The sequence below is a fragment of the Cottoperca gobio genome, chromosome 17 (genome assembly GCF_900634415.1).
Source record: "Cottoperca gobio chromosome 17, fCotGob3.1, whole genome shotgun sequence".
Lineage (NCBI taxonomy): Eukaryota > Metazoa > Chordata > Actinopteri > Perciformes > Bovichtidae > Cottoperca > Cottoperca gobio.
The window spans coordinates 22,052,551-22,067,281 of NC_041371.1; the positions used below are offsets into that span (position 1 = coordinate 22,052,551).

General features: G+C 40.3%; 1 protein-coding gene across 1 annotated transcript in view; it reads right to left on the bottom strand.

Moving 5' to 3' along the window:
* Nucleotides 1-2,153: 2,153 nt before the first annotated feature.
* The window catches only part of bpnt2 (3'(2'), 5'-bisphosphate nucleotidase 2), a 13,043-nt gene continuing 465 nt past the window's right edge, over nucleotides 2,154-14,731 (bottom strand). Inside the window, exons 1-8 of the mRNA XM_029453803.1 lie at nucleotides 14,555-14,731; nucleotides 11,005-11,077; nucleotides 10,076-10,222; nucleotides 9,698-9,857; nucleotides 6,071-6,166; nucleotides 5,678-5,839; nucleotides 5,133-5,267; nucleotides 2,154-4,821 (exon numbers count right to left, since the gene is read on the bottom strand). The exon at nucleotides 14,555-14,731 is cut by the window's right edge and continues 465 nt beyond it. Coding sequence (XP_029309663.1) covers nucleotides 4,688-4,821; nucleotides 5,133-5,267; nucleotides 5,678-5,839; nucleotides 6,071-6,166; nucleotides 9,698-9,857; nucleotides 10,076-10,222; nucleotides 11,005-11,077; nucleotides 14,555-14,673 — 1,026 coding nt within the window. The 5' untranslated portion in view covers nucleotides 14,674-14,731 and the 3' untranslated portion in view covers nucleotides 2,154-4,687. The remainder of the gene's footprint in view (nucleotides 4,822-5,132; nucleotides 5,268-5,677; nucleotides 5,840-6,070; nucleotides 6,167-9,697; nucleotides 9,858-10,075; nucleotides 10,223-11,004; nucleotides 11,078-14,554) is intronic.

The window sequence follows — 14,731 nt, forward strand, 5'->3', positions numbered from 1 at the left end:
CTAGTTAAAAATGGAAATTATTTTTAGTAATATGGAGGAACTGTTATTCAGACCTGATCCTCAGTGAGAATATCTCAGCCTTCATGTTCCTGTGTAACTCTCCACCCACGGGTATTGAGTGGGCAGTCACTTATCACCATCATGCTAACTGAGGTTTTTTTGGAGTCACAGCAGAAGCAGGAAGGGAGACTCACAGAGCCGCTGCTCAACATGGCAGAATAACCTATAGCATGACCTTAGTTCTCCCGTCCTTATCTACCATGTCTCTGTTTAACATGAGTATCTGTAAGAACATGGGCAGTTTGGGTCAAATGTTTGGGTTTAGGTTTTTATGGTCATTTTACTTCCAAACTGAAGCCTTTGCTGCCATGTGTCAGTGAGAGGAAGATAGAGCGAGTTTAACTACACACAGAATCTTAGCCATCCCAGTATCAGACTCTCTACACACACAGCACACAGAGTTGTCCCAGTATTAGAACACTTATGAACTTTTACCTCAACCCTTCTAGTTTGGGAGGTCCCGAGTACCATACCCATGCAGAAAAACAACACAACAAAAACGTAACCCTCTATGGCATGACTTTTTGTTTTGGGGGGAAAAAATATTTCACCCTATTTTTTAGGAGCTTTGGTGTCCCTGATAATAAATCCATCATAAAATGTGCCCCCCCACCCCCCAACCAGATATTGGTTTGTTGCCTCAAGGCAACGATCATGCTCGATCATGTTCCTTCTGCCCATAAAATGTTGTGTCCATTTCCTCTAAGTATCAGTTGATAGTCGAGTAAAAATTTGAGTATTGAGTCATAATTATTCATCCAGGCACAACTCCACACTCCAACTGCACAATGTTGCCCTCAGGCAACAAACATTTGTTTGTATATAATTCAAAATAAAAATAAGTGTTTAAACAATCAAAAATACTTCTTTACATACTCATATTCTTTTTAAATAAAGTTATTTCAATTTAAACATGTGAAAAAGTTATATTTATTGTACCAATCGGTGGCACTGTGTCCCGTGCTGCTTCCTGAAAGGACTGTTCCACCCCCAGACAAAAGGTCACGACCACTTTAGCCTCTCATTTCATTGAACAGAGACATGTCTAGTAATATTATATAGATATTTCTTATTAAAGAGGCAGTGGGAAGTCCAAAAATGTGATGCGTCTTACCTTCAGGTATTTTAAATTCCAACAGCATGGTAGTTTTTTGACTGCTGACAAAGTCATCTGAACTTGAGGAATTAACATGATTTCCAGCAACTCACACAGCTGCTACAATTAGATTTGGCAAGACTCTGACAGGTCGCTTAACAATTCACACTCTCGATGCGGTAATAACAATCTGTTGTCACTGGTTACTGTTGATTGGATCTAAATGTACAGCGAACACAAGCGTCTTTGTAGCTCCAGCCGCTGACAGCAGCTGGTAGCTCACAGCGGCAGCCATGCTGGCTCCACTGTGACGCTTGAGGCTGAAGGAACTGGTAAGTATTACACTTTTTAAACTATTGTTTTCAGGTGTGTAGAGTTGAACACGGGTTAGGGCACTTTGTACAACTAAGATGCAATAGAACCAGAGATATTTTCTTTTTTATTCCATGCATTCTTCATTCTTGTCAGAACCTGCCACCTACTTCACTCACAATAATACTTGACAATAGGGCTGCAACTAACCTATTTTCATCATCGATTAATCTGCCCATTATTTTCTTAATTAATCATTCGGTCTATAAAATGTCAGATAATAGTGATTTTGTCAGTCAAAAACCCAAAGATATTCTCTTTAATAGGATATTAAACAGAAAGGCTAAAGACTGCTTTTCTGACATTTTAGCAAGAAAAATGACTTCAACCAGTCATCAATTATCCAAACAGCAGGTGATTATTTTTCTGTCAATGGACTAATTGTTGCAGCTGTACCATTGACAGTTTAGTCTGAGCTTCCGGTGTGTTATGCTAGTAGCGGCTAAAGTATCTACATGTAGCCGGCAGCAGAGATGAGCAGCGGGCTCCATAAGTCTGGTAAGATCACTTCTTTCTAACTCTAACTCCAGATTTATTCCATTTTCAAACGTGTAATGTTCAGCGCTAACGGAGACTGACTTAAGTGACGTCACTTGAGGCAATTTTTCAAATTTCACACAGCTACTTGTGGGGCAACAAGTCTTTATTCAACTTGTTCACATATGCAGTAGTTCTCCCCAACACCTGTAAACACAATATAACTCCATATTCTGTGGAGTTGCCCTTTAATCATCATCTCCGACTCATACTCACTGAACTGCTTCTACTTGTTCTGTCCATCCCAACATAGTACACATGATTTCCATGTCATTTAACTTGCTATTGCAGCATTACCCTTGCATATTAACCACCGTTACCATAGCAACAGAAATCATGTTGAGCTGTCATCCTTATACAATGTTGTCTTGTACAGATCAAAGGCACTCAAATCCTAACATTTGAATTTAGAACATGAAGGCATCCAGCGCAGCCTCCAACCTGCCCACAGGTTCTCAGTCTTCAACTATCGTCTTCAGTCTGCGGCAAAACATGTTGAACGCACATTTATCTCTTAACCTCTATACACGTTGTATAAATATACAACAATATATCTATACAAGGTTATGAAATGTACAAAGGCTGCTGAGACAAACCGAACATTAAACCATCATGTAAGTTTGTCTTCAAGACAATGATCATAAGTCCAACTTTATGTCAGTGTTTGTTGATGAACACACATTCTCTGTAAACAGACGGACCAGTAGTCTGCAGAAGCAGGGATTGATCGAGCGATTACATTTTCAGCAGGGTGAAATGTGTGAGAGTACCGAAGGTTAATCAAAATACAAAACCATGCAAGTACACATTATCCAGCAGCAGAAATGGGTTGCTAACAGAGAGCAGGAAATGTACCGATCCAGCTCGGGTTAGTCTCGCCTTTTAAACTTCCATTTAGTTCTTGGGGACGTAAAGCTACTGAAACACAAATGCTTTTCTTCTGTCAGCAGTGTTAAAGTCTTGAATGACACTGTACATATTGGATAGGACTTGTTATTATTCTCAGCAGCGGAAACATCACTGCCATCCAGTCTGTTAGCCGATCCTCTGCTCTTAATTCACTGAGAACAGTCCAGCCACCACTGTTGATGTGTGGAGAAACAGACTGAAGGTGCTGAAGGATTTCACTTCAGTCCAACTCATTACACATATTTACAGGATGCTGAGGAAGATACAGACATTGCACACCCACACTGCGAGGTATAATGACGGTTTTTGTCAAAGGAGTCTGGTGGCTTTGAAGAGCACAGAGAACGGCTTCAGTTCCCCTTCAGAGGGCTCTGACGGCAAGGTAAAGCGGTGACAATGTTCTAAATATAGTGACACTTCAACTGATATTAGTTTTTTTTTTAGGTGGCTAAAATAAGTTTTGCCCTTGCCCCGGTCCCCAGCAGGACATTGCTTAGCTTCTGTGCTGGTACTCTGTCTGCTTCTCCAAACTGGGGGCGTGCCAAAAGCAATCTACTGTAGTGATACACCGCCTGGATAAGTACCTCATACAACCCTAACATAACAATCCCTTTAAGGTTTATTAAACACTTTTCCATCATCTTCCATCCCAGTCCTTGAGCTCACTGCCAGGCACATGCAGCATCCCTTCAACTTTGCTGCTTCTGTTCGTAGACTTTGTAGCTTCTGTAGTTTTTTACTTGGTAAACACACCTTGCTGTTATCATATTGTGCTTGCAGTTGTGTATATATAAACAGGAGAGTGAGGGAACATGAATCACGTCATACCTGAGAATAGTTTTAATATCAGCCTAAAATCTGACTCGGACAAAAAATGATAAGAGAAAAAAGACTAATCTCCCTCCTCTTCCCTTTGAGCATTTAGTCATTTAATTAGTGACTTTGTTAATCTGATTTCTTCTGGGCCTTGCCATGACATTGGAAATTATTTAGTCTACAATAACTTTACTATTAATTTGGGGACCAATTCATACAATATTAGCTGCTTATTTATTTGCAAACACTTTCTCAGCCTAGTAATGAAATGTGGTGGTTATTCTCAGTACAGTGTTCTGCATACTGAGGTGGGACTGCTTTAAAAATCTCTCCTGAAAAGGTGGAGGAAATAAAGATTTCATTCTGTTTTATCTAATGGAGGTTTTCTTAAAAAAATGTTTGTGAAGCGAACTTCAATGATTCCTTGCCCGTCTGGAATACATGCTGCTCCTTACTCTTGTGTGTTCACTGGAATCTCATGTGATGAAGAAAGGACTTGACATGTAGAAAAACCATCATGTCAGTCTCCATAGGTTCTATTGTACTGTTTAGCATTGTGCTCCTCACTTTCACATCGTTAAGAGCGTAGTCCTCTGTAGGTGAAGGGACAGTGTTCACTGTGAGCATGTGTTTGTGTGTATATGCATGCGGAGCCGAAGGTGTACCGTTTCTCCGAACCGCAAGTGTGCACGTTCAGAGCCATTGCAGTTTCCAATGGCAGCCATGTTGGTTCCAGTCCTGCTCTGTGACTCCAGTCCATCTGACTGCCGGATGTTTGGTGTCCCACGATGATGAAATCACAGGCTTGGTCACGTTTGCAGCCCACTCTTAGTCATAGAAAAGGGCTGCCACTTGTTACAATAACCCGAGGAAACTACTAATGGCTCTGTTTGTGTCTCAGTGCTTTTCAGGTTCAAGTTTCTTGATTAAGGCCTCATGGTCCACACCAACACTGGCCACCAGTCCTCCTTCGTTAACTGGGGTTCCACTGTAGTCGATGTCCTCTCCCTTTAGCGTTGTCATGTGACCTCCTACAATCATGGTGATTATATGGCATCAGTATAGTGCACTACCTGCATTAAACATCTAGTGCAGAGATGATTAAGTCATTAGAAATGTTACAATACAACAGGCCTTAGTATGTTATCTCCGACTGCATCTGTTTAAGTGTGAATGATGTGAGGGGCAAGTCATCTTATTTTTCTAGGTAAAATAAATGCTGCACAAGCATTTAGCAGAGTAAATAAAGAATTCCCATAATTTATTCAAACAGGACAATCTAAATAGAATGTGAAACTGTGAAGAAACCCAAACAATGGAAAAAGTATAGTAGTTACATTACCCAGTGCACTGAGTAGTGCGGCACCAGCGCAGATGTCCCATTTCTTAATAAAGGTGACGTGGATGTAAATGTCTGCCTGGTCCATAGAACTGGTTTCACTTGAAGGCATCTCCAAAAGTGACAGGACCTTATATCCTGAGAGAGAATGATGATCAATATGATTTTTTTTATCATCACTCATGCTACAGTAAGCCGACATAGAGAACAAAAATCAAATCCCGGTTTCATGGACATTTTGAGACAGGTGCTCCTTTCATCCTTTAAACCAGCCACATTTCACTAATACGACATATCCTGGCAGTTGTTTATGGTTCAACTGTAGCTAAAACATGTAACTTGCCACACTTCGCTGGTGGGGAGAAAATCAGCAAGTCAGATGAGAAATAAAAGATCCCAAATGGCTATAATTGTAAAACAGCATCAAAACATTAAAAACCTTCAATTTATTAAAAAAAAAAAAGCGTACCAGAGCTTACAGTTTTGGGAGAATCCCATTTCTTTTTCTGCACTTGCAATACAAAAATATAAAATAATTCTCTACTCACCGGCACCACCGGCTTCTATTAATGTTGTGCTGTTTCCAAAAGCTTCCAGAACAACACCTTTGACTTTTCCAGAGTGGGAACGTGATACAATGGCCTTTGGAGGGCTGACACTGTAGGACGACCGGGGACTCATATTTGACCCCTGACCTACAAACGCCCAGGCTGAGGGAGAGACAAGTTCAATACATATTTTGTTGACCAAAGTTCTAGAAAGCACATTTTACAGCTTTCTTCCCTAAATGGTAATGTGGCAGGACGGACAACTGGAAGTTTAGTGATCGTCACACAAGAGAAAAATTATATTTATTTCAACAGTCACAATCAGAGTCTAACATGTGGAGGCATCTTGTTTAACACAGAAGTAAAGTTGTGGAGGCGCACACACACACTTACCAGTGAAGCCAGTGAATGGCACGTGTATGACCCCAATGACTGCTTTACCATCTACAGCCACACATACCATTGTGGTCACAAACTTCACCAGATTCTCTATGGAGAGAGAGAGTAGCAGATAAAGAGAGGGCAGAGTTGAGAAGAAAGATGGAAAAAGACAGGAGACACAGCCAGAGGGTAGAGAGAGGGAGAGAGAGGGAACCGGGACAATGAAGGATGAATAGAGGAGACAAGTGTTAGTGGAAATGTTTATCTGTACATCTTTGTGTATTGTAAACCTTTATGTTCCCATCAATAATAACTAATACTGTACTGGTGTCTTAATTCCTGGTCCAGTTGGGAATTCAGGTACACACATTAACTACCAATGAGGTTCTCTAAGACAACGGTTCCAACCCCAGGGCCAAAGGCCACTGAACATTTGCTACTGTGCCACAATAGCACCATATGATCGGCAAATAAAAGCATAATACTTACATAACTTTATAGGCTACCACCGACTCTGTGCTGTAATTATCTTGAGCTTCATTATCGTAAGTCATCTATAAATGAGGTAATCAGAGTAAAAAAAAACATTGAGAGGTTGAAGATTCGGAGGACCTAGGCGTGATAAAAGGGCTAAGGTGCGTGTTGTGATATCCAATTGTTTGACGTTTATTTTGGAGGAAACAATAGAAGGAATGATTTATGAGTTTTAACTTTCAGCTCATCTGATGAAACCACGATGTAATGAAGCTTCCTAATTTTTTATATACATTTAATATATCGTGTGAAAACGACCAGGCCAGTGTTTCCAGGTCATTCATTGTGAAGAGCTCTGCCCAAAGTGAAACATCTGAACAACTGAGAAAATCTCTTCCAACAAAACTGTGCATCATGGCCAACATCTGGTAAGGAATGGGACAGACAGCCCAGCTGACCAAATCATTCGTTTATGATCGCAAAATCAAGATTCTGTAAAAAAAAGGTTGATAACAGCTGTGTGACATCAACAATTAGAACCGACAGAAAGTTCTCAACCCAACTGCCACACAGTTGACTGTGAAGCTACAGACACAGGCGGACGCTCTGCAGACGTTCAGCCTCCCTTCAGTCACCTCTGCTCTCTGTGATCACCTCTGTGCTTTAATACAACGGAATTAACCATTTAGTTTAGTTGACTTTGTGATTGCGACGTCTTCTTACAAATTCAACATGAATCCATATTAATGTCAACAGCTCTGTGTATTAAATGCTTCACCCACAAAATGACCATTTGTACATCAATAATTCAACCCGTGTTCACTTGAATTCTTTGTTTTTCCTCACATAAACCTCACTATTTAATACATTTCGGACTCACATTGGATGAGTACCACGCCTGCGCAAGTGTGAGACTGTTCATGCAGAAGTGTTTTAAATAGTGGACGTGCTCTCAGTGTCTGACAAGAGTAAACAGTAGCTCTACTGGGCGGCTCCCGCCTGTAGGAGATTAACTAATATAATGGTAGCATAAACATACCTAAATGCCCTGTCACACATATCCGTATGACAGAAACGTATGCCGGCGCATACGAAATATCGGCAATAGGTTGATATGAATTAAGGGTAAGTTGTGATCGTTTGAAGGACGCAGACGATACACCCAACACGCCAGACATACGGCCCTGTCACACAGCTCCGTATGGCAGAAAATTTGCTCAAAATGTGTCAGAGTCCAAATACGTCCAACTTTTCCACAGCGGTGTTGTAGCTGACGTATACATAACGAATACATAACTAATTATTATACGTATGTGAAACCTATTGATAGCGTATCACTTACTTATTTAAAACGTATCAGAGCGCCTGGCCAAGGGAGCTGGAAAAGTGCCGTCTGGTTCACGTCATGCTGATGCTGGAGAACGGCTAACATGCTGAACGCTAGCTGTACTGTAGAAACACGTTTAATAAGTTACTCCGTCGTCAGGCATAATCTTAACAGCGCCCTGCCAACAGAGCCCAGAGCCCTGCCTGAATTTTTGCGAACGGCAGGGCTCTGCTCGCTCCCGACACGTGCGCAGTCAGAGACAGAGCGGAGGAAAGTGTAAAAAAGTAAAAAATCCAACAAATTAATTATAAATGGAGCAACGTCGACCACAACGTTTGGACACACAGGCGAAAATATCCACGTTTTTTTAAACGTACACAGCCTGAATCAACCACCAGTGATGCTAATATTAGCTCTGCTACTCAGAACAGCCAGAGTGCTAGCAGCTCTTCTGCTAGTCCTGAACACAACTCTCCTGATGAAACTGCACCCCCTGAAAAGCAGCACAGGTCTGGTCACAGGGTGACGAAGAAGAAGAAATACTCATCCTGGCTCTACAAAACTGATCTGGGTAAATAAATAAATACCTAAATACACCAATTAATAAAGCAATAAAATACAGTGCATAGAGAATGAATGGGGAATTATTTCAGTTTTCTTTTTTGGTTTTAGGAATGTTCTGCCGGATATGTAGGCAACACAAACGGGGGTTGTGAGAGGAAGGCAGACCCGGGTCATTATAGAGTCACCCTGCCAGTCCTACAGAAAGGACAAACTTGATCAACACATGGCATCTGACCATCACCAAATAGCATGTCAGTGCAAGTCACATTTGACAACATTGTAGAAATTATATATTTTATTTAAAATATAATTTTATCAATAACATGTTGTGCTCCTTGATAATGATTTTCATTTCATTTCATTTCAGGCAAAACCGTCCTTGCGTCATTTGAGCCAACAGTTGTGCTGGAGCATGAGGCTGTGGTGGGCGCATTCAAGTGCTTTGACTGGCTCATTAAGCATGACATAGCCCACCACACAAACTATCCAGCCTTGCTGCAACTGGCTAATCTTTTGGGTTGCACCTATTTCGACAAGCTTAATGTATGCTTTTTTTCTTATTAAATATGTTTAAAAATATGTTTAACATTTTTTTGTTAATTTTATTGATTGATTGAATGTACATGTCTTTATTTGTTTCCAATTTTTGTTTAAGTTTCTTAAAGTAAAATTGTTCTAATTGTTATTATTTATTGTAATATAATTTTATTTATTTATTAGATTAATTGTAAAATAAAAAAATGCTTCTAATTACTGTTATTATAGTTATTGTTATAAAAGAAAATATGTGAACACTTATAAATATGTCCAGGTCCAAATGCACTGTGAAAGGGTGCATTTCAGTGCACCCTTTCTGGCATTTCAATGGGCCCCCCGCCCGCCCAGCTCAGCCAGCACCCTGCCAAGGCAGTAAACCTAGGGGAAACACTGCCTAGGTAAGTATTTGCGTACGTATTCACGTATGTCTAACGTAACTTTAGACAAACAATTGTCTACCAAACCTCAGCATTTTTCTTTTTAAACTTAACTCAACATTTTACAACGTACCCTACACAGTGAGTAAGTCCCATGAGCTTGATCTGCAAAGACAAATCAAAGCCCAATTTTCACTTCAAATATTCACAGCTCTCAATCTGATTCTAGCAAAAAGACGGCTTACTATTCAAGAGGAGCAGCACAAGACAAGTGGACAGACTTATTATTGTCCAATATGTCTCCTAAAATGATCATGGAAACAAAGATGACTTAAGATAAACTTCAGTGACAGTGCACACCTGTATATTCCTGTGTAGCATCGAGAGGATCGATCCACACGGTGACGCTGTCAGCAGGAACGTCCTTGCCTCCCTCTATCTTGTCCAGTATGTCTGTTGGAATGACCCTGCTCCAGGCTGCAGCCTTATCCACCGTGTTGTCATGTTCCTCACTGTTCACCTGAACACAAACAAAAGCAGACACTAGCATGAGTCCTGTGCCACTTTAAACAGACAAGACCATTTAACTGTCTTGTTGACATGACTGAGATCCTTCATCTACCAAACAAGTACCGGTATTCTGCAACATCACTGAAGTTCCACAGTACACAAATGATAACTTAAAAAAGCAAGAACACCGATGCAATGTGCTCAACCACGGCAGTGATGTGCGCTCACCGTAACTTCAGGGAAGGTGTTGCTTATAAGGTTAAACATCTTTCTATGAGACTGCAGGTCCCCCAGAGTCAGAAGCTCATTAACTCCCTCCTTTGTCTTGCCCTTTGACTTCTCATTCAGATTATTTTCCTCACGCACCTTCTTCACCTAGGGAGGAAACAAAGCACAACTTTCATCTCACATGCTGATACAGTTTAAGGGCCTCAAATTCATCCACAGTTAACCTAATAACTAAACTAAGTAATCTGTTTAAGTAAGTAAACTATTTCTTAAGTAGAAAGTAGGTTCAAATTAAAATGTTTACAATGAGGCCTATAGATTTCCTCAGGACATTAAAACAAAACTATGTGCATGTCTCGTAGCTGGTAGGGCAAGAGAAAAGGTTTGTTTATTGTGATTTGGGTGAACTTCATTAAGAACATCACTTCATCCAATAATGAACTGATCAAACATGTGTGAAACAGCAAAAAGGTATTCTAAACATGAGGTGATAAAGAACATCATGAAAATATAAAGCTTACTAGCTTACGTGTGATATTATAGAACCCATGAACAGACCATCACGTGCTTGATGCTTTAATGACATTGGGTAATTCTTTTTTAAACTATTTTTGCAAAGAGGGATTTCAAAAGCAACTGTTCAGCTTAGTCTTAGTATCCGTCTGTTGTCCTCACTACTGTCAGGTAATGTCATACCTGCAATTCAAAACCCCGATCAAACAAACAAAATCAGGTTCAACAAGCCATTACACCCTCTTTAGTGTGAATTACTTGAAAATGGTTCTTAGTTTACTCACTCTGTTAAGCATCTTTGAGTTATTAGAAAAGCGCTATACAGGTATAATGTATTATTATTATTATTATTATTAGTTAAAAGTCTATACTATAAGTCTATACTATAAAAGCCTACTTCACTGACAATGTTTTACCTCTGTGCCACCGAGCACTGCAGCCTCCACTGACACAGCCAGCAGGTCCCTCAGATCCACAGTTCTTATCTGTCTGTAGACCAAGGGAACAAGAAAGTTATCCTCAAAACAGCGTCAACTTAAAAATAGCTTTTACCTTTCCTCACAACAAACCTGATAAAGTATATCAGCAGGAATGTTAATAAGAAGGCATGGTTTGGACATCGCCCCTGGTATTTTTCTTTTTTAATTAAGAGGATATTTTGTGCTAATTTACTATCTTACAATCAAACCATTGCCATGTCACACAATTACAAAGAGTTTCCCCACAAACCACTGAAAGCCAGATAATGGTAGTCAGCAGAATGGCTGATCTGTTCAAAACGTAACAGTGATTACAACCTGAACAGACCCGTTCTGTACTATAAAGTAGGGCTGCAACTAAAACATTTTTTTTTATTATCAATTAAATCTGCTGGATATTTTGTAGATTAATCGGTTGATCTATGAATTGTCCTACAAAAGCAAAAAAAGTCTATCCCAGTTAATCAAAGTCTAAAGGGATGTCTTTAAATCTCCTTTTTTGACATTTACTTTAATATGATATAAAACAGAGAAAAGCAGGACATCTCCATATTTGAGCGGTTGAACACAGCATTTTGTTTGACATTTTAGCATGAAAAATTACTTAAAGAGCCTACGAAATACATAAATAATAAAAAAATATATATGGCACATTTCACAATAGAAATGCAACATCTATCATATACCAAGCCCAATAACACTGACGAAATATCATTTTTTATCATTTGTAAAATTATGTGTTATTTATGACACTATGACCGCAGTATTTAATAAATCACGATTTAGTATGTCGACCACCGATGTTGACATCGCCGCTACCGGAAACAGCCTACATCGTGTTCTGACGTCACAAGTAGAACACAGTCCAGTTGAATACACCGACGGCATTGCAGACGTGGCGATGTCGGACTCTGGCTCTGATATTTCGACAGAATCGAGTGACAGTGAGTCGTCAATAGACTCGTTGCACCTTCAAGAAGAGGAGTTTATTGAAGAGGATGCCGGTGTCGTGGATTTAGATCATGCGGGCGAGTTTAACGTGGTGGAAACAGAGCAGCTCGAGACACAGTATTCAAGATGGAGACACAGACGGGAGCGAGCATGTGGATGATGGTGATCCTGGATTTGGCGGAGATCCTCTGCAGCAAGAGAACACAGACAGGTATATACATTTGACTATAGTTCATAGAACTTCCCAATAAATAGTAAATACATCATAACAAAATGTAACATTATCCTCGATCGTAAATAGATCACAAGCTATCCTATATCGAGTCGATAGCTTGGTTTCCTTGAATAGTTATGAACCCGACTAGTTGTCCGCAAATTGCTCGATAGCTAAATATTCAATTACTTCTCTACTTGGACACATCGACGTCTGTAAAGCTTGATAACTTGATTCTTTCTCGAAGTTTCTGCGGTTGAGGTTCTATCATTGTGTCTGATGTCAAACGTCATATATTACGAGGCTGTATATAAAGCATTAGCTATTAGCTAACAAACAGACCGGAGGACAGCGCTGTTTTATAAAGTATAGTCTGCCTACTGACGAGCGTCTTACGGCTGCCTATAGTAGCCGGAACACTTACCAGATGTTCATGGAAGTTACGATGTCGTAACTTTATGAGACTTACGTGAAACGGGTAAAAAGTTGCTTCTACTAGGTAGATCCGACCTCCGTACGACCATAACAGGCTTATGAGCTGCTTACGAGCCTGTCGTCAAACACAGGCATATAAATAGTGTGAAATTAAGATGACGTTAATATTGGCCTTTTTTCTGGATATTGCATATTGTGTACATGTCCTTATCACTCTTCCTTTGTACATTTAGGTGTACATGTGAAAACTGTACAATTATGGAAGCAATCGAAGAGCTGCTGCCAAGAAAAGGATGTCATGGAGGAACTCAATGAATATGAGGGACATGGTGCAAACATAACCTGCATAACAGATCACCCAGGATTCAAATCAAAGTGTCTGGATGTTTGGGTGTTGCAGACAGCCTACCAAAGGTATTCGAAGAGGGACAGACAACATCCTCTTAATTTCACACTATGTATAGCAGCTCATAAGCCTGTTATGGTCGTACGGAGGTCGGATCTACCTAGTAGAAGCAACTTTTTACCCGTTTCACGTAAGTCTCATAAAGTTACGACATCGTAACTTCCATGAACATCTGGTAAGTGTTCCGGCTACTATGGGCAGCCGTGAGACGCTCAGTATACAGACTATACTTTATAAACCAGCGCTGTCCTCCCGGTCTGTTTGTTAGCTCATAGCTAATGCTTTATATACAGCCTCGTAATATATGACGTTTGACATCAGACACAATGATAGAACCTCAACCGCAGAAACTTCGAGAAAGTATCAAGTTATCAAGCTTTACAGACGTCGATGTGTCCAAGTAGAGAAGTAATTGAATATTTAGCTATCGAGCAATTTGCGGACAACTAGTCGGGTTCATAACTATTCAAGGAAACCAAGCTATCGACTCGATATAGGATAGCTTGTGCTCTATTTACGATCGAGGATAATGTTACATTTTGTTATGATGTATTTACTATTTATTGGGAAGTTCTATGAACTATAGTCAAATGTATATACCTGTCTGTGTTCTCTTGCTGCAGAGGATCTCCGCCAAATCCAGGATCACCATCATCCACATGCTCGCTCCCGTCTGTGTCTCCATCTTGAATACTGTGTCTCCAGCTGCTCTGTTTCCACCACGTTAAACTCGCCCGCATGATCTAAATCCACGACACCGGCATCCTCTTCAATAAACTCCTCTTCTTGAAGGTGCAACGAGTCTATTGACGACTCACTGTCACTCGATTCTGTCGAAATATCAGAGCCAGAGTCCGACATTGCCACGTCTGCAATGCCGTCGGTGTATTCAACTGGACTGTGTTCTACTTGTGACGTCAGAACACGATGTAGGCTGTTTCCGGTAGCGGCGATGTCAACATCGGTGGTCGACATACTAAATCGTGATTTATTAAATACTGCGGTCATAGTGTCATAAATAACACATCATTTTACACCACAAATAGCATGTACTATCATCAGTAGAATTTCATGTTTATCATTTCGTAGGCCCTTTAAATTATTAATTGTTTTCAAAAAAGACGTTTTTTTCTGTCGATCTTTACAGTCTATAAAGTCCAGTTATAGTCTTCAATAATTAATGCAACTGACACATGTCTGTACTAAAAAGGTGTTGAGGTTCAAAGCCAGGCCAAGTAAACAGCTACTTACCATAGAATATTAAAATGTCGTTTGCATCACTCATACAAGAGATGGGACAGTAATTGGATCCGTAAACTAGCATCAAACTTATTTTATCTTCACTTTCCAACCAGCTGCTTCATAAACACTGAGATGGTGGCCTGGTGTTAAACGTACAAGCCGAGCCCTGCACTCGCAGATTCAGTTAGTGAACCCACAGTGTTATATCATCACTGGTGGAAACGAGAGAAGAGTCTTACCTGAAAGCAGCCAGGCGGTTGGAGATGACCCCTGCATACAGGTGGTAGATGACACCGACTCCAATGAGGCAGAACACCGCCAAACCCAGCGGTGACAGCCGGATACCCATCGGAGACATTGTCTCTGAAAAACACCCTTTATGTTTTTGTTGGATACTATGAAACTATCAAAGCACT